At 44.2% G+C, this 20079-nt stretch overlaps 2 protein-coding genes across 3 annotated transcripts in view; both read left to right on the forward strand.

Annotated features, from left to right (window-relative positions):
* The window catches only part of LOC125729050 (E3 ubiquitin-protein ligase TRIM47-like), a 93735-nt gene that overhangs the window by 21311 nt on the left and 52345 nt on the right, over positions 1-20079 (forward strand). The gene's annotated exons all lie outside the window — the stretch shown is intronic.
* On the forward strand, positions 6840-9930 carry LOC125729051 (uncharacterized). 2 transcript variants are annotated; one of them, XR_007389567.1, is made up of 3 exons: positions 6840-7279; positions 8553-9734; positions 9852-9930. XR_007389567.1 is itself a non-coding variant. In XM_049005602.1 (2 exons), the coding sequence occupies exons 1-2, from the start codon at positions 7168-7170 to the stop codon at positions 9296-9298; spliced, it is 858 nt and encodes a 285-aa protein (XP_048861559.1). In that variant the 5' UTR covers positions 6840-7167; the 3' UTR covers positions 9299-9893. The 2 variants fall into 2 exon arrangements, 1 of the variants encoding a protein (XP_048861559.1); XM_049005602.1 differs by having other exon boundaries at positions 8553-9893.

Genomic DNA, 20079 nt, shown 5'->3' on the forward strand with positions numbered 1-20079 from the left:
AGAGAGAGAGAGAGAGAAGGAGGTTGTTGATAGCAGTAACAGAAATTAATGTCAAAAGGTACACAGCACATTTGACTTAAGCTAAAAGGAGGAGGTGTAATAATAGGACTACTGTTCCCATAATGCTCTATTCCCCACAGTGCTTTTGTGCCTTGTATGCGGTATTCCAGTTGTTGTATTAAACACAATCTAACCATGTAGAGACAGTCCTATCTGCTCATTATACAGTTTAGTCAGGGTGATGACTGACTGATGACTGATAACTGACGGGGACAGTAAAGTTACTTTGGTTAGTCTTTATTTATTTACAATTTTTTTATTTTTGGTTATTTCTGTATGTTTTTCCCTTTTTTTAAATATTCTTTCATTACATTTGGTTGTTTGGAGCCTATTGACACTTGATAGAGGGATTTAATGGACAATAAAGAATGTGCATCCTATCCTATCCTGCAAGGCATTCAAGTTTGTCCATCAGCCCACAGGCCAGCAAGCAAAGGCAGTTTAAAGTTTATAAAAGTTTAGATGAATGCAAGTATTTTCTGGCTGATCATGTACGCGGGACTGATTGCTTCCTAATTGTATAGTTTTTATTGTTTATCATTTTATATGTTTTATCCTGGGGGTGGCATGGTGGTGCAGTGGTTAGCACTGTTGCCTCACACCTCTGGGACCCAGGTTCGAATCTCCGCCGGGGTCACATGTGTGTGGAGTTTGCATGTTCTCCCCATGTCATTGTGGGGTTTCCTCCAGGTACTCCGGTTTCCCCCCACAGTCCAAATACATGCTGAGGCTAATTGGAGTTACTAAATTGCCCATAGGTGTGCATGTGTGAGTGAATGGTGTGTGAGTGTGCCCTGTGATGGGCTGGCCCCCCGTCCTGGGTTGTTCCCTGCCTCGTGCCCATTGCCTCCGGGAAAGGACCCCCCGCAACCCAGTAGGATAAACGATTTGGAAAATGGATGGATGGATGGATATATATGATATTTGATGTATACACAGGCCTATAGAGGACTCGGACGTCAGCCCCTCACACAGGCCTGTAGAAGACTCGGACGTCAGGACTAGCCCCTATAGAGGACTCGGAGGTCAGCCCCTCGCACAGGCCTATAGAGGACTCGGAGGTCAGCCCATCGCACAGGCCTATAGAGGACTCGGACGTCAGCCCCTCGCACAGGCCTATAGAGGACTCGGACATCAGCCCCTCGCACAGGCCAATAGAGGACTCGGACGTCAGCCCATCGCACAGGCCTATAGAGGACTCGGACGTCGGCCCCCCACACAGGCTTATAGAGGACTCAGACGCCCCTCGCACAGGCCAATAGAGGACTCGGACGTCAGCCCCTCGCACAGGCCTATAGAGGACTCAGACGTCAGCCCCTCACACAGGCCTATAGTGGACTCAGACGCCCCTCACACAGGCCTATAGAGGACGCGGACGCCAGCCCCTCGCAGGCCTGTAGAGGACTCGGACGTCAGCCCCTCGCACAGGCCAATAGAGGACTCGGACGTCCGAGTCCGGACTAGCCCCTATAGAGGACTCGGAGGTCAGCCCCTCGCACAGGCCTATAGAGGACTCGGACGCCGGCCCCTCGCACAGGCCTATAGAGGACTCGGACGTCGGCCCCCCACACAGGCTTATAGAGGACTCAGACGTCAGCCTCTCACACAGACCTATAGAGGACTCAGACGTCAGCCCCTCACACAGGCTTATAGAGGACTCGGACGTCGGCCCCCCACACAGGCTTATAGAGGACTCAGACGTCAGCCTCTCACACAGACCTATAGAGGAATCACTGAAAGTATCCTTACCAGTGGCAGTGAGAGGAAATCTCTTCAAGGAGTTGTTGTAAAAACTGCAGGATAAAGGATCATTGGCTCTGACCTCCCCTCTTTGGACACATTATATACACAATGCTGTCGGAGGAAAACTCAAAACATACTCAGTGATCAACATCACCCAGCATTATGCCTGTTTAGGAGGAAGAACTTTATGATACAACCTAAGACACCGCAGGCCAGAGAGCATGACCGCCTACAAAACACGATTCTACAACAGCTTTATCCCAGCCACAGTTAGACTGATGGCTAAGCACATTAAAGTGGGTATGAAATACAGGCCCCCCACTTCCCCCGTGGACATTACCTGGACAGTTACCACTCCAAAGAGGCAATCAGACACATCGGAGCACTACAGCCTCACTTTCATTCTTTCTCTTAGGTAGTCAAATAACTCTTTCAGTGCAATAGTCTAACAAACATGTGCAATATTCCACTTTTCTGTACATTATACTGTCTTGATATTATTTCTGTGAAATAATTCACTCACACACCCAGGCCATGCACTCTGTATCCTGTATCTGCATCTGTACACAGTGTGTAACCACTTACTGTATTACGTTCTGGAATTAGTGTGTTGGCTGCTTTTATTATTTACATTTTTTATATTATGTTATTTAATGTTTTAAAAAACTATCTCTTCTCCTCTGTCTCTCTATTTTTTTAAAATGACTCTGGGAGATACGCACAAGAATTCCAATGTACTTCTACTGACCTGTTCCTGTGCAAATGGCAATAAAGATATCTACTACTACTCTACCAATGATATACCAGGCCCTTCAGGTCTGGGTGTGCAGCAGGACCACAAGACAGGAGAGTTCAGGACAACTGACTTCACTGACTCGACCTGGTCCACTGATGCTGAATAACCTCTCAGGTGACAATGAGCGAAAGCGGAGAGATGTAGGTGGGAGCTATGGAAGTGAGAAGAGTGAGCAAACTGTAGGATATACCCAAGATGACGTAAACCAGGATGGGTTACCAAAACATAATAGTGGAAATTGGTGGTATAAAGGGGCTGATACACCGCTGCTTCATTAGGGAGGAGGATTGTGTGGTGTGTGCGAGTGCAGAGATTCCAGCTCAGGGAGTCCACTAATAACCAGTGTGGAGACTGGGGAATGGAGAGAGTTAGAAGGGTCTGGAAGGGTCTGTGTCAGGATGGTTTGATTCCCCTGATAAAGTATGCAAACTTAAATCTAGTCCGAAAGTGCGCATGCAGTACTGTCCATATTGGTGCCTGATATACCAGGGAAATATTAAATATGCTTATAGGGTGGACAGTTTAGGCCTTGGGAAGGTGGACAGCGATATATTATGGGGCAGAAATTGAGTTTTTTTCAAGGGACTTCCTTGTGAGTGTTTTAAGAATAATGGGACAGAGGAGGTGGGGATCTCCGGGGGAAACTGTGGAACTGTTTGGGATGTGAAAGGCGACCAAGTGCAGAATGGAGAAGTATGGAGCATTCCGCTGGATGCATTAGAGAACCAGAGCGTACCTCTGGCAGATACGTGGTGGCTGTGTGGTCAGGAGGGAGGATTGAGGCCTCCTCTCCCCAATAATTATGGAGGCCTCTGCACTAGGGGGATGTTAGCTAGCCAGGTGGATATTTACTCTGACAAACAGCCCTCTAGGTCCCACAGGTTTGTTACGAGCTGCGAAGATGATCCCAGTGTGTATATAGATGCCATATGCCAGCCGAGGGGCATTTCAGACAAATATAAGGTGAGAAGTGAGATAGCTGCAGGGTTTGAATCAATATTAATTTGGCCTACTGTTAACAAAAATGTGGAATGGAAAAATTATTTGTACTATAATCAGCAGAGGTTTACCAACTATACTCAGGAGGCACTCGCATCTCTGGGGGAGCAGCTTCAGGCCACCAGTCTGAAGGCATGACAGAACAGGATGGCCCTGGATTGACTCCTGGCAGAGAAAGGGGGAGTGTGTGTGCTGTTCGGGGATCAGTGCTGTACATTTATTCCCATTAATACAGCCCTGGATGTTTCATTTACTGAGGGTATGAGAAAGTTGCAGGGGTTACAGGATGAGATGGCGAGAAATTCGGGACAACATGACGGGTTGTTTGACTGGTGCTATAATATGTGGGGTAGTTGGCAGTAAGCCCTTATGAAAGCACTCTGTGTGCGTGCTGTGTTCATTCTTGCTTTGCTACTAATCTTTTGTTGTGTAGTTCCTCTTGTTCGCTCCCTAGTGGGAAGAGCGCTGTCTCAGCAGGCGACTATAGCTGCAATGTTTAGAGTGGTGGGAGGACCGTTTGGAGCGGCAACCTCCTGGACCAACACGGAAACGGATGGCGACATAGACACCTTGGATACGCTCCTGCCCATAGCTGAAGTTCGGCCGTACCGCCTGTGAATACTCCATGTTGGAAACGCTGCAGCCTGCCTGCTGCCCACGACACCTGGGACTTTCCTGCTCATGACAGAGTGCCTGTTATAGTAATCTACAGTGTTATCAGTTAACCTTTCAGTTATCTTTGCATTAGCCGTATATGTTTATGTAATGAGCTTGTGGTAGGTGATGTACTCCTGGTAGATTATGTATTCCTGATAATATATGCAATGTATCCTGGGGAGTTCATTGCTGTTGGTTGATTCTGAGTGTTGATAGTTTGTGAGCCATGTCAGCCATGGACCCCGAAGGGGGGCCGCGCCTGTGGCGGGCTGGGAGTGGAATTTCCCTAGATCTTAGGGTTTTAGCCCTCCCTCCTAGGCTGGATGGACAGAATTGTGTGTGGGACTCTTTAGAATCCCAAAGGGGGGAAATATATGGGATATTATTTAGCACTATACAATGTAGAATATAATCATTACGGTATTATTAAAAAGCATGCCAAATTCCCGTGATGTAATCATTGCAATGTAATCATTATAATGTAATCAACACAATGTAATCAATTGAGTATGTATTTGCACCTTGTATTAGCCTCAAACTTTCTGTTAGCTACTTTATGTTAGCCCTGAATGCATGAATATCCACCTTTATTAGTGTTATGCCTTATCATTATGTTGAATGACAAATATATTATCAACCCTCTAATTAGACAATGTGCAACAGGTTGAAGCTGCCAAGGTTTGCTACTGAAGGAAGGTATTCGCCCGAGTTCCCCAAAAGTTCACGACTGAGCATTTTTAAAAAACCAATTGGAGATGGTCGCACCACCATTATGTTCGGCTGAGGGACCAAACAGTAAAAGAAATGATGGACAAACTTATCACCTAGGGGTGTGGATTGATGTAAAAAACAATGATTGTGAATGGTTGAAGGAATGATGATGCTTAAGTGACGAGATATTGTTAAATGATAAGAACTTGTATAAAAATAGGTATAAAACAGTACTGGACACACTTTAAGTGTCCGGCCTTGGTTGTAACTTGTTTGCAATAAAGACTGAATTTGGATCTACACCGGCGGCTTCTGACTTCTGATTTAGCAGGGAATGAAAAACCACAAAACTAACATTTTGCCTTTTTCCCCATCTGTAACTGTTATTATGTTATTATCATTTAGAACTGAATATCCATACTCCCTTTTAATCTCATGCATCTTTTTTATCATTCCCCAGACTTTACTAATGTCAGTTTCCCGTCCTACTGAATTACAGAAGGACCTCCAAAACTCCCTCTTTGCTCATTTAACTACCCTCCTTACGTTAGCCTGCAACTTTTTGTACTCAATCAAATTCTGAAAGTTGTGAGTACTATTTAACATTGTAAAAGCTTTGTTTTGAGACTTAACTGCAGTATCACATTCCTTTGTTTACTATGAGATCTTTGGTTAGTCTGCTTTGCTGCCTCTAGAATTACTGCATCATGGTTAGATTTCTTTTGTCCGACATAAAGCCGGCCCTGCAAAACGTCACCTAACGTCACCAAGTCACATGGTACAAAAACCTACAAGACGATCGTGACAGATCGTGCAGCACGTGCAGAGAGCAAGTAAGATCGTGCAGCACCTTTCAGCCGGCATAACTGTAAATGTCGCTACTATGTGCCCCTGGCTTATTTTGTAAATGTCTCGTAAATGTTCTTGTTTGTTTTGTTAATGTTAATGGTCACTGGTCAGCTATTACTTCTGTTGTAATTTAAAGCTTCAATAACAAAAATAATAAAAAAAACCTCTCAGCCGGCTGCACAAACTGGAACTGCCTCCGTGACACAACTTTGCCCTTATTGGCTGAACAATTTTAGCATGACGTTTGTATCTCTGGAAGTTCCGATGCGTTATCTGCTATTTCTCCCGAAAAGCCTGTAAAGAAGTAAAGTTTCAATAAATGCTCTAATAGTACACATAAGTTAATCGTTTATTTATTGTTAGTTACTGTAATCTTGCGCTGCTTTATGTGTTTAATCGTCTAGTCTGTGAAGAAGGCATTCAAGTAAGAATTGCATTGTATTCTGTGCATGACAATAAAAACTTTGAATCCTTGAAATAAATGTATTTGATCTTTTTCCTGGCAGCTATCTTTTCACTGCTAGCAGTTTGGATCAGGAGTTGGTTATTGTAGAAGAAGTAATGTGCATGCAGGTGATATTTGTATAGATGTATCTACACCCTTCTGGCAGTGCGGCCATCTCAGTCAGGTCTCGCACTACGAGGAGTAGAAGTTGTCTAGTTTGGCTGCTGTCAGTTTATATTACAAGTTTATATTACAGTTTATATTATTATATTACACTCCTGCAGCCGCCGGCAGATGGCGCTCCCCCTCACGTCAGCTGCAGTCAGACCTAAGTGAAGTCGAACGCACCCAACGCATTCCCAATTATCAAAAAAACCCACTAATTGAATGGGTCGCGTAATTATCGCTATGAATTCTGGGAGTCTGTGCAACTTCAAGACCGCAGCTCTCGTGTTACTTATAACAAGGAAGGAATATTATTCTATATTTTTAATGGCGACCGAATGATTGATTGATATAATGTAGTGTTTCATTCTATATCCTGTTTTGATAAGATATCGACATTTCGTAAACATTCGATATACAGTTAAACCATAATTGGTCCGTCTTGTTTCTTTGTCACCCAGAAACTTCACAACTGTGTTGTGAGCGGATTTTCAGCGCTTATATGTTTTTAAACTTGTCTTAAAAATTTGTGGTACTTCTACGTTTCTGCGCTTTTGTAAATGTAGATCGTATGTTTCGTCATTTGATTAAAGCGTTTGAAGACTTTGCAGCGCTCTGACACCAATCGGCCACCGTAGCTTAGCAACCGAATCATAACAATTCTTTTCCGTTTAGAGTTTTCATTTGAACATTTAAAGCAGCTCAGACTTGCAGTTTATCAGCAAGAGAGAAGACGCGAAAGATGTCCATCGTGAAAACCACCGTGAATCTCCAGAGGATTGACTGGCTGCTGCCGAAAGGTGCAGTCAGTGTGCGGATCGCCCCGGAATACATCCCCGGTCCAGTTGGCCGAGGTAAGGATGGCAAAATGATGCCCAGACTAACTCAGCACTTAAAGAGTTAAAGTCAGAATATGCTTGACTAGTCTTCTTGAATCTTCTGTTCTATTATCTTGTTTTAGAAGTACATGTCTAAATAATAAAGTAGTTCACCTTTAGCTTTAATATACGGGAGTCTTTTTGCATGTCTACTGCATTATATAATGAAATCAGTAAAATCTGTGGCTGTGCTGTGTTTAAAAATCAGAGAAAATCATCATGAAGTGGTAAAGTAACAGCTGAATATGTCCTAATATACGGTGTTTCCCCGAAAATAAGACAGGGTCTTATATTAATTTTTGCTCCAAATGACGCGTTACGGCTTATATTAAGGTAGTATTTTCCCAAGTATAACATGCTACAGTATATTTACCGGTATTCATGAAAAAAAATCCACATTTATTCAAACACAGACATCATGTCATCAACAGTATCTTTCCATGTAAACAATTTGACGGTGAATTTATTCATGAACAAAATTCTGCTGTATACTGCATATGTTTATTCAAATATAGTCGTAGTCATGTTCTTCTGGAACATCATCGTAAATCTCCAAGTTCCAAATTCCGTCCTGAATATCTCGCAACTCAATTTCCTGTAGAACCAGTGTCCCCAATCTCTCATGTTTAGCAATAACTCTGTCCTTAAATGAGCGCCTCTTGTCCATGTAGCCTTCTCGTAGTATAACCGCATCTCATTCTAGTTACCGTACAATCCATGGGACAATAACTAGGGCTTATATTACGAGCTTCTTGAAAAATCATGTTAGGGCTTATTTGCGGGGAAACGCGGTAGTAATCAGAAAAAGCATAAATCTTAGTTTGGTACCTTGAGAGTGAATAAATAATGCAACTTATGGAAAGTGTAAGATATGTAAAGGATTTGACTTAATAGTCAGTTGTTGATGCCAGCATTTGGATTGAGTGGGCTGCTATATTTGATGCACATGAACCTTTCCAGTGTTGTTTTTCGCTGTTGTTCTGCGTATCAGGGAATCTGTGCACAAACTGGCTTGTTTTTATAGGTCAGGTTCCCCTGCTGAAACGCAGACGGCCCAAGTCAAGACCAGCGCATAAGTTTCCCAAGCGTGTGTTTCCTGTATCCAATAAAGACTGCAGAATTTTTCTTAGTGTGCAATACCGACTGCCAAGTGTGATATCTGTGATGGTTGTGATGTAGTGTTGTTGTACAGTGACATAATGTTTCATTTAAATTAAATATGCTGTCCCCTGTCTTTATAATCCCAAAGGACAAACCAGTTCCAGTGATGCTGGCCGTCGGAAGAAGTGCCGCACCAGGCCGCCGGCAGCCAGCTCCCTGACCACGTCTGCCTCTCCTGGATCTGCTGCCATCCCGGTGGCAACCAGCAGGGGTCAGCAGGGCACAGGCCGCCGTAGAAATACGGCGGGAGGCCAGTCAGGGCGAAGAAGGAGGTATGACCAACAGAAGGGGTTAGAGCCTAAGCCCAGCTCACCAACCTTCTCCTCCTCTTCATTTTTATTTCTGTCTTCAGCCCCCTCCCCTTTTGTTTCATCCCCATTTCTTTTTATGGGCTCCTCTGTTTTATCCCCACACTTAGTCACACCTGTAAGCCCAGCTCCACATCCATTTTCAGCTCCAGGCCTGGTTCATCTGACCCCTCTGCTTCAGGCTCCAGCACAGGCTGTAGCCGCCTCATCTCACCTGGAAAAATTCTATTGGTTGTATAACTATTATGTAACAAAGTACTCTAAAATGACCTATGACGCCAAGTGCTTTACTGAGTACTGGTGTCAGGAGTTTTGGAACAGACATTTAAATGAAATTAACTTAGCGAAACAGGGGAAGAATGAGGATAATGAGGGTACTCATTCAACCAAGAGGCGTAGGATTGATGAAGATGAGTTCATCTTTCCTATTGATGCACTGGAGCAGCTAAGTACCATGCCCAGGGCTCAGGAGATGGGTGTGGAAATGGGCTATCAGTCAGATGCACATAGCTACATTTCCCTGTAGATTCAGCACATAATTACACGAGAGTTGTCATACATACTTAGGATAAGATAAAATACCATGTAGTTCTATAGCATAAGGTACTATAGGATAAGATTAAGATAGGATAAGGTTAAGATTGTATATAATACGATAGGACAAGTTAAGATAGTCTTAACTTGTATGCCATTTTATGTTTTACAAAGACATGATAAATTACCATAAGTTTAGGATACGATTATATAAGATAACATAGTATAAGAATAAGATAGGATTGCATAGCATAAGATAAGAAAGATAGGATAAGATAACATAGAATAAAATTAAGATAGGATAGGTTACGGTAAGCTTAAGATTGTATAACATAGGATTAGATTAATTATAAATAAAGCAGTCCTCCTTAGAGGGGGGGTGGTGGAGGGAATATTTAAAAAATAAAAATAGGGTTAGTTAACATAAGGTTAAGATAAGATTGTATAACATAGGATTAGATTAATTATAAATAAAGCAGTCCTCCTCAGAGGGGGGGTGGTGGAGGGAATATTTAAGAAATAAAAATAGGGTTAGTTAACATAAGGTTAAGATAAGATTGTATAACATAGGATTAGATTAATTATAAATAAAGCAGTCCTCCTTAGAGGGGGGGTGGTGGAGGGAATATTTAAGAAATAACCTTATCTTAATTAATCCTATTTTTAAGATAAGATTGTATAACATAGGATTAGATTAATTGTAAATAAAGCAGTCCTCCTCAGAGGGGGGGTGGTGGAGGGAATATTTAAGAAATAAAAATAGGATTAATTCAGAAGGTTAAGATAAGATTGTATAACAGGGCTACAGTGAAGAAATCAAAAATTTCAAGGCAGCATGAAGGTAACGCACAATCAGGGATGTGCAATTTCTGAGGCATGTATTCAAAAAAAGTATTTTAATTGTGTTTTATGATTCATATTTGACTTAGTTCATGAAATAAAATGTTTTTTTCTACAGATCAGTGTTTTTGTATTTTGTAAAATACGAGAAATACTGTATGCATGGTAATGTCAGGTGTGCAAAATGTTTGTGCTAACAAAGGACACAGAGCCCCTAGAAGGGCACAGAGCCAGGCTGAGCACCACAGCGCTATCCAGCCCATGGCTGCCGATGGTCACATTCCACCAGAACCCCCCAACACTAACTCCCCAGGGAACTTCCAAGCAGCAGAGCAGATTCCAACAACCGAGGATCAAAGGAAAAGAAAAGATACTGGCAGGAAGAAGATGATCTTGTGGCCAAAGGTTAAAAATGTAGAAGTTTGGAGAACAAATGTGTTACAAATGAAATATTATTTGAAATGTGCTACAGCTTAATCATTCTATCATACATCTATCCATCCATTTTCCAAATCGCTAATCCTACTGCGTCGCGGGGGGTCCGGAGCCTATCCCGGAAGCAATGGGCACAAGGCAGGGAACAACCCAGGATGGGGGGGCCAGCCCATCGCAGGGCACACTCACACACCATTCACACCTACAGGCAATTTTTTAGCAACTCCAATTAGCCTCAGCATGTTTTTGGACTGTGAGGGGAAACCGGCGTACCCGGAGGAAACCCCACGACGACATGGGGAGAACATGCAAACTCCACACACATGTAACCCAGGCGGAGACTCGAACCTGGGTCCCAGAGGTGTGAGGCAACAGTGCTAACCACTGCACCACCATGCCGGCCCAAAAATTTAAACAAATTCATTTTAAAAAACTTTAATCTCAGAGCCAATTGCCATGTGCCCACAAATATTTCAATTATTATTGTTTATGATCATAAATGCCAAATACATTCCTGGAGCCTTCGATTTAGCATACACAGTGCCCTCTACAGGATTCTGTCGAAACAGCATCTCTCAACCTCGTTCACAAGATTTGTTTTCACAAAACGTTTTTTTTTGTAAATCCCAAAATCTTCCTATAAATGTATGTATGAATGCTTCTCGTCTTTTTCAGTCACACGAAGCCTTTATAAATGAGCTCCCCGATTAATCTGTTTACATGAAAACATCTTAATTGCGTTAAGGCATGTAAACGTAGCCACCTAACGAAAGGTAACCACGTGACTTAGCAGACTGCATGTTCCTCATCTCCTCTGTATGGACCATAGAGCTGTGTATCAGAGAGTCTGACAACACGCTACGTTTCAAGATACAGGCATTACAATTCAGTGCGCTGCTCTATTTTGCCATTCTTTTTAAAAAATCTGCTTTTAGGAAAACATGGCACATTATAGAGAGCACACCACCAAATGGATGAAATCTGAGTAAAAACATTTGATTTTTAACGCAATCAGAATAAAGGGGTCTGCATTTATCACTGTCCCTGTAACAATCCAGCATCGTAGCACTACAGCTATTTCGGATTCAGCCAACGAATAACGTTGCTAGTCAGCAGCCTTGTGCAAGCTACTGAAAATTACTAATTACCAATTACTGTATATAAAAGTAATTATAATAAGGGTGGGATTCGACCGTGTGTCTGCCTGGGGGGTCGCCGGCCAGGATCGCCAGCAGTTTGGACGTGTGGTTGGTGCGGCAATGTGCTGCATCAGCGTCTGCTCCCTCTGCCTGACCTGCCCAGTATAATTACATAATCAAGGAAAATAACAGTGGGCTAAAGGTTGCATAGTGATCACAGTAACATCGCGTCGATGTTGAAATACATGGTGCAAACAAAAGTAGTGGAATTACACTGACGAGTTACTACCAACACTGCTAGGCAGCTAGGTTTGCTAATGCTAACGTTAGCAGCGCACCCATATGCTACTTCCTCTCGCAAGATAAGGCAGCGTTACTGTCACTGTGTAAATACAATGAGATCTCTTTGGAGCAAGCCTGTCGATACCATGTTAAGTGTAAAACCACAAGTAAAATACCTTAAAAATAATAGAAATATAGATGGTGCTGAACCATGGTGAACAGTGGAGTCATAACAGAGGCTGTGCGTTGTGTTCAGTCACCTTTCACTGTAAATCACACATGGCTTCACAATCTTTTGTGTCTGCTCTGAATCCCTCAGGGCTGGAGTGAAAACTCCATTCACACTAACATGGTGCCAAGTGGTATTGGGTAGACATGATTCTATCCTTTTTGGAAGTAATTTGTTTTACTGATTTAAATAAGTTTTAAAAAATTTCAAAATGTAAGGATAGCTCATTGTATCCAAAGGGATGTGCCAAGCTTGCAGTGTTGATGTGCTGCCACCTTCTGGGAAAACGATGAACTGATTTTCAGATTAAGAACATGTATGGTTTTCTGGTATCATTTGAGAACCGTTCATGCTGCGAACCTATGCTTATGGGTTAGGGTTAAGCTTGGGTCTAGAGCTCAGGGTACTTCCAGGCTTGGAGGCCAAGGGTAAGGTCTCTCTTTCCCCATGTAAGCATTTAATGATGATCCAGCACCAGGGCTTGGGTAAGTCACCACGAGTTGGGAGCCTCATTCCCCAGGTAAAGGATGAACGATGTCCATCCAGCCCAGGGATTCTGGTGAACCTCTCCTTACGCTGGAAGCCTCCTCCCTCAGGTAAGGGTTTAAGAATCTCGCGGTACTTCCATTGAGCCTTGGGGTTCTTGAGAAAAATCCCAGGGCCATCCAACTGTAGCAGTGTGGAATTTTGCGGGTAGGACTTGTTGATTATTTCCGGTAAGTGTGTGTGGGGACCCCTAGTGTGTGGAGGCGTCATTGGCGTTTCCCGGTCCGGTAACTCCCCTTCCACACCGCAGTGGTCTGCCGTGGTACGCTGGCATGCTGGCTGAGGTTCACACTTATTCTGTGTCTTGGTGGGAGGTTTTGCTGTTTTAATTAGCGTTAATCCTCTGCTTGATTTAAATGGCTAATGGTAATATTTTATATTGCAGTGTTTCTCTTGTGTCTGTGTTGCAGCTCCAGTGGTTGCAAGTTATTCTGGTGACTAGGCCTATAGCTACTTGTCAGTTGCTTTACTTGATGTGTTTTAATTGTAGTTACGGTTGTTGCCAGGATTACAGTTTCAGTTGCTCGTCAGCTTCAGTTTATGCCTCTTCCAGCAGGTTTGTCAGACAATAATAGTTTGAACCTGCACTGTGGCTGCTGTGTTTCCTACGTCAGTTTTTCTTTTCCATCAGTCTTGTCTTGTCCTCAGCCGGTCCGATGTCGCCCAACAACTGCTGCTTGAAGCTCCTGATCCTCGGTGGGACATCGGCGATGTGCTGGGAGCCTTGGAACGCGCTAAGGATCGTCGCACCTTTTCCTGCATTTGGAGCTGTTTCATTCCCTAGTTCTGCGACTTAACAGACTTTGGGCCGCCCTTTCTTTCTGTATGGGACTGATACAGAGGGACAGCCTGTATTCTGCTACTCATTGTTTGCACTCTTCATAGTTTTCAACACTCAGATTCTTGGTTAGATTGGGGTATTTTCTGGGAGACTGTGAGCAGTGGCTGCCTCGATTGATCTGGCTAACTAAGATTTGATTGGTCTGGGGTGGTAGTGTTCACACTTTCACCTTGTGCAGTATATTTGTGTGGGGATCAGTGTGGTGGAGCACAGGTGCGTGTGTGTGTGTGTGTGTGTGTGTGTATGTGTGTGTGTGTGTGTGTTAGTTTAAGGGACTCTATTCCCCCTTTTGATCAACTTCCCCGGACACCTGTCTCCTGCTTGAGTTTAGTCAGCCAGTGGCCAAAGGCTGGTTGCTGGTTTATTTTTTAAGGTTGTTGATGCTAAAGCGCTTGTCTTGTTTTTTTGTTTTATATTTTCAACAACCTGTTAATAGTACAAACACGTCTCTAGCTCCATTCGGTAAATGAACTTGTGTGCTCTTAATTTAGAGTAATTTTTCCTGTGGTGAAATTCCCCAGGTGGCATAGTCATGTCCTTGTACTACTGACCGCTCTCTGCCACAAACACTTTACTCTAAACCTAAGCCTAATCCTAACCCTAACCATAGCCCCAAACGTCATGTCCTGCCACCTCCCTGACGTGGCTCTAATAAGCCATGCCTGCTGCTCGTTGGTCTCGCGTCTCGTTCCATCCCTCATGTTAAACACTCCCTGCTACCTCCAGTCTGTTCCCTTGTTATTCCTGTATAAGTGCTTCCTGGCCCTGTGTTCCCCATTGATGTGGTGCCCTCCATGTTGCTCGTTCCCTAGCCTCCCATCTTGATCCCAGTAAATCCCAGTTTATTGTCTGACAACACCTGCTCCCAGAGTCGTTCATCCTGGCACCCAACAGACTGACGGAACTCGACAAGCCCCAGTAGATTCCCCAGGTCCCTACAGCCGATCACTGCTGCTTGTGTCAAGCATACCTAATGTCGCTGGTTCAGGCCGCAGTACATCTTTGCCCAGAGAGAATGGCCCATCTCTGACAGATGGCATAGCCCTCTCCCCGGACTCCCAAGTGGAGGGTGTGGCAGCTATAGCGGAGATCCTCAGGGCCCTCTGGAATGGAGTGAGTGTGCTGAACCCCGCAGAGGTGGGGTGCTCTGGAGAAAAGGAGCCCGCCGTCTCCATGTCGTTTGCCGTAGGGCGACCTGCGTCCTCATTGTCACTTGAAGTCTGACGATGATGCTTCTCTGGGATTTACTGTGATCCCCCTGTTCGCCAAAACATGCTCCCCAAAGCTCTCCAGCACAGAAGAACAGGCTTCACTCCTAGTTCTATGGTTGTCAGAGTGCTGGACCACAGTAGAGGTCGGACTTTGCTTCAACATGGTTTTATTGGAAGTCTGCACACAATACAGATGTTTCCTACCGTCCTTCGTTCCAATTAAATGTGGAAACGTTTTGTCAGCTGGCTGGACAAGACCCTACTGCCTCTTTTAATAGTACACATAGTAGTGAGCAGTGGTGACTTAATGGTTAGGGAAGCGCACTCGTGATTGAAAGACACTGAATCTACAGCATCTGGCCCAGGAGAGCCAGCCGTTGCAGTCGTTACATCCGCACTTAAGGCTCCCGGCCCAGAGAGGGAGGCTCAGGCCGCACCCACAGTGTCCAACACAGGTGAGGCCTTGGTTGCCTCTAGGCTTCTCATAGAATCTGACACGGTTCCCTGGTAACCAGCCGACACCTGCCACACTGCTCCATAATGTCAGGCCAGCGTCCACCTCGCTGTCCCCTGATGCCTGGCCAGCACCCACCTCAATGTCCCCAGACGTCCAGCCGGCGCCCACCTCATCTCCTGACGGCCTGCTGGTGCCCACTTTCTATCCTGACGTCCCACCGGCACATGCCTGCAGGCTGCCACCAGCCCAGAGAAGATGGATCCAGAGGATGTCCTGCTGGACTGCCCTGGGTCCTGATACGTGGGTCCCTCCTTCATCCCAGACTCCGTTTACTCTGGTCCCAGTTTCTGGTTGGTACTGTCACATTAAGCAATGCCATTTTTATCCACTATGCCTGTCCATTTATGTGTCAACGCATGTTCTGACCATCCATGCTCTCTGCCTCCCCACATTTCCAGGTGCTGCCCGGGGGGGGGCACCATCTGAGCTGGAGTCCTGGTTCTGTCCCAAGGAGGGGTGACACTGCGAATTGGACCTGCTAACTGTGTCATCCTGGGTGCAGCCTTGAGTGTCACCCTACACAGGCCAGCGTGGAGAACAGGCTTATTGACAGACTTTAATCACACCTCACACCTGGCCTTTAGCAAGCAGCTCCACTCTTTTCTGTTCTCAGTAATATTAGTCTGCGGGGGGGGGGGGGGGGGGGGTTGGGCAGCCAGTTGTCCATGGACCTCCAGAGGTCTATTTTATCTCCTTACTTGGGGGTTTTGGTTCCTCTCCTCCGTTGTCATCTGGCTTTCTTTATTTAATATCTTTCTTTCCTTTTTCCCGTTGTGTATTAATGTCTTTAATGATGTTGTAATGTATGACTACACATCTATGTAAAGTGCCTTGGGACGACTCTGTGATGCACTATATAAAAATGTAATTAAATGTCCCGCCTCCTCCCTAACGTGGCTCTAACAGGCCATGTTTGCTGCTTGTTGGTCTCACGTCTCGTTCCAGCCCTCGTGTTAAACACTCCCAGCTGTCTCCAGTCTCTTCCATCATTAGTCCTCCATATAAGTGCTTCCTGGTCCTGTGTTCCCCAGTTCGATCACTGATGTTGTGCCTTATGTGTTGCCGGTTCCATAGCCTCCCATTCTGATCCCAGTAAGTCCCTGTTTGTTGTCTGACAAACACCTGCTGCACCCCGGTGACCACGACACCAACCACCAGTGATGTCTGTGGAGCCCAGAAATACCAGCCTAGCTGCACTAGTGCCCAGGCAGCACCTTGACAGCGGCATGTTTGCATTGTTATATTTGCCTCACTTGTTCACCACTTTCAGCAACAGTATCTGCTATGTACTAGAACTGTAATCATATGTGAGTGAGTCTGTCTGCTTTGAAGGAGCAGAGATCCCAGCTCCTTACTGTAGGTACAGGGCACAGAAACGGGTAAATCCTGTAAGGTAACATTCTTACAGTCAGCATAGATTCCAACACAGTTCTGGAATATGAAGTTCATAGTCAGTCATCATTTTGTAGCATTAAAATGTAACTTTTAAATAAATCCTAACAGTATGTGTGATTGTGGGGGGGTGTGGGGTCTCGGGGAGTAACCTCTGTCTCTTGGCTTGTTTCCTGTCCCTCCTGCTGTATGTGTGAAGTCTGCATGTTCTTCCAATGTGGGCTTTCTCCTCCTACTTTGGAGAACATGAAACTGCGATCAGCCGATTGGAATCTCTAAGCTGCCCTTAGTGTGCGTCTGTATGTGTGAGTTTGTGCTCTGCTATAAACTAGTATCCTGTCCATTGTGTCCCCCGCCCTGTGCCACCTGGGACAGGCTCCAGGCTCCCCACCCCCCCGTACAGGATAAGCAGTAATGCAGGACGGCTCCACACTGTTCCAAAGAAATGGCGCTACAGCTCCCTTCAGGACTTCAGACCAGCTGCTCTCACTTCACACCTCCAGGCTTGTGGGTGTGGTTCCCAGTCCTGGTTCTGGTTCTCCCCGTGTTCCTGTGGGTTTCCTCAGGTTTCCTCATGCTGTCCACGATCATGCAGTTTGGTGAATTAGTGTCTCTTGATTGTCCTCAGCATGTGAGTGAGTGTTTGCCCTGTGATGGACTGGCATCCCATCCAGGGTGTCTCTGCCTTGTGCCCTGTGCTTCCTGTGATGTGTGTGTCCCATAACCCTGTACTGCAGTTATTGGAATTTGTTGGATACTTTTTTGATATATGATCTTTCTGTTCCTGGGGATGGCTGAAGCTGGTCCATTAACTTTTGGCTTAAATATAAGAGTAGTGTTCAATTTTCATTATTAGAGTATGGAATTATTTTGGATGATTAAAATGATCACTCTGAACTTGACTGTCCTTCCTAACATAAATACACTCCCTGCACAAACACACAGAAAGAAAAGTTAGAGATGACATATATTTTCATGAATATTGTATATAGAATAATGTAAAAAAACAAATCTGTGCATTGACAGCACTTGTCAAAGCTTGTTCTGTCTAATCCTGACACAGTCTGTCTATAACTGCACATCCCTGCATGTTTCACCTGAAACCACATGATCCCAAACATGTTTCTAAACCGACACAGAAATTCATTCTCAGTAGATCTGCTCTCTTATACCTTTATACCTAATTTCTATCTACTGCAAAAAATCAAAGAGTAGGATTATAGTTTGTGTACAGAAAAACAATGTCAGTAACTGTTATTCTCATAAAAGATAAATAAATGTTTGCTTTGGGTACAGTTTGTATAATGTACTATTTTGTTCATAAACTGCAGCTCCACTGTTTGCCCAGTCTGCTCTTCTCAGTCTGGTCTCAGTCCAAAACCACACCTGCTGCAGTCTGAGAAGCAGGAAGTTCCTCCCACTGTCACACACAGATGACTGTGAGAGAAAACGAGACTGAATCCTATCAGTGTTCGTGGTAAAATGGCAGAAGCCAGAGTTGCAGTGGATGTACAGTTGAAACCAAAAGTTTACATACACTGTATAAAAAGACATATAACTTTTTTTTTCTTACTGTCTGATATGAAATCATACAAAACCCTTTCAGTGTTAGGCCTGTTCGGATTCCCAAAATAATTTATATTTGCTAAATGTCAAGATAATGTGTGAGAGAATTTTTCAGAGATTTTTTTAGTACTTTCTTCAAAGTCAAAAGTTTACATAAATTTGCTTAGTATTTGGTAGAATTGCCTTTAAACTAAATGACTTGACGCAAACGCTTTGGGTATCCGTCCACAAGCTTCTCACAACAGTTTAATGGAATTTTGGCCCATTCCTCCTGACAGAACTGGTGTAATTGAGTCAGGTTTGTAGGCCGCCTTGCTCTCACACGTCTTTTCAGCTCTGACCACAAATTTTCTATGGGATTGAGATCAGGGCTTTGTGATGGCCACTCCAAAACATTGACTTTGTTGCCCTTAAGCCACTTTGTAACCAATTTTGCAGTATGCTTAGGGTCATTGTCCATTTGGAAGACCCATTTGCGCCCAAGCTTTAACTTCCTGGCTGATGTCTTGAGATGCTGCTTCAATATTTCAACATACTGTTCTTTCTTCATGATGCCATCTATTTTGTGAAGTGCACCAGTCCCTCCTGCAGCAAAACACCCCCACAACATGATGCTGCCACCTCCGTACTTCACAGTTGGGATGGTGTTCTCAGGCTTGAAGGCTTCCCCCTTTTTCCTCCAAATATGACGATGGTCATTATGGCCAAACAGTTCAATTTTTGTTTCGTCAGACCACAGGACATGTCTCCAGAAATTAGGGTCTTTGTCCCTGTGTGTATTTGCAAAGTGTAATCTGGCTTTTTTATGTCGCTTTTGGAGTAATGGCTTTTTCCTCGCTGAGTAGCCTTTCAGCGCATGTCGGTACAGGACTCGTTTCACTGTGGATAGTGATACACTCTTACCAGCTTCAGCCAGCATCCTCACAAGGTCTTTTGCTTTTGTTCTGGGATTGATACGCACATTCCGCACCAAAACACGTTCATCTCTTGGACTCAGGAGCCGTCTTCTTCCTGAGCGGTATGATGGCTGGACATTCCCATGTTGTTTATACTTGCGTATAATTGTTTGAACAGATGAACGTTGCACCTTCATATATCTGGAAATTGCTCCCAAGGTTGAACCAGTCTTGTGGAGGTCCACAAATCTCTTCCTGATGTCTTGGCTGATTTGTTTAGACTTTCCCATGGTGTCACAAAAGGAAGCAGTGTGTTGAGGTTTGCCTTTACATACATCCACAGGTGTGCCTCCAATCAACTCAAGTGGTGTCAATTAACCTATCAGACGCTTCCAAAGCTATGACATCATCATCTGGGCTTTCCCAATTAGTTTTAAGACATAGTAACCTTAGTGTATGTAAACTTTTGACTTTGAAGAGAGTACTAAAAAAATCTCTAAAAAATTTTCTCACACTTTTTCTTGAAATTTAGCAAAAATAAATTACTTTGGGAATCCGAACGGGCCTAAAACTGAAAGGGTTTTGTATGATTTAATATCAGACAGTAAGAAAAAAAAGTTATATGTCTTTTTATACAGTGTATGTAAACTTTTGGTTTCAACTGTAAATGAGTTAAGTTGTGCAATCTGTCTAGATCTACTAAAGGATCCAGTAACTATTCCCTGTGGACATAGTTACTGTATGAGCTGCATTAAGAGCTGCTGGGATCAGGAAGATCATGCTGGAGTTTACAGCTGCCCCCAGTGCAGACAGACCTTCATACCCAGACCTGTTCTGGGCAGAAACACCATGCTGGCTGAAGTGGTGGAGAAACTGAAG

This window comes from Brienomyrus brachyistius, unplaced genomic scaffold (genome assembly GCF_023856365.1).
Source record: "Brienomyrus brachyistius isolate T26 unplaced genomic scaffold, BBRACH_0.4 scaffold433, whole genome shotgun sequence".
NCBI lineage: Eukaryota > Metazoa > Chordata > Actinopteri > Osteoglossiformes > Mormyridae > Brienomyrus > Brienomyrus brachyistius.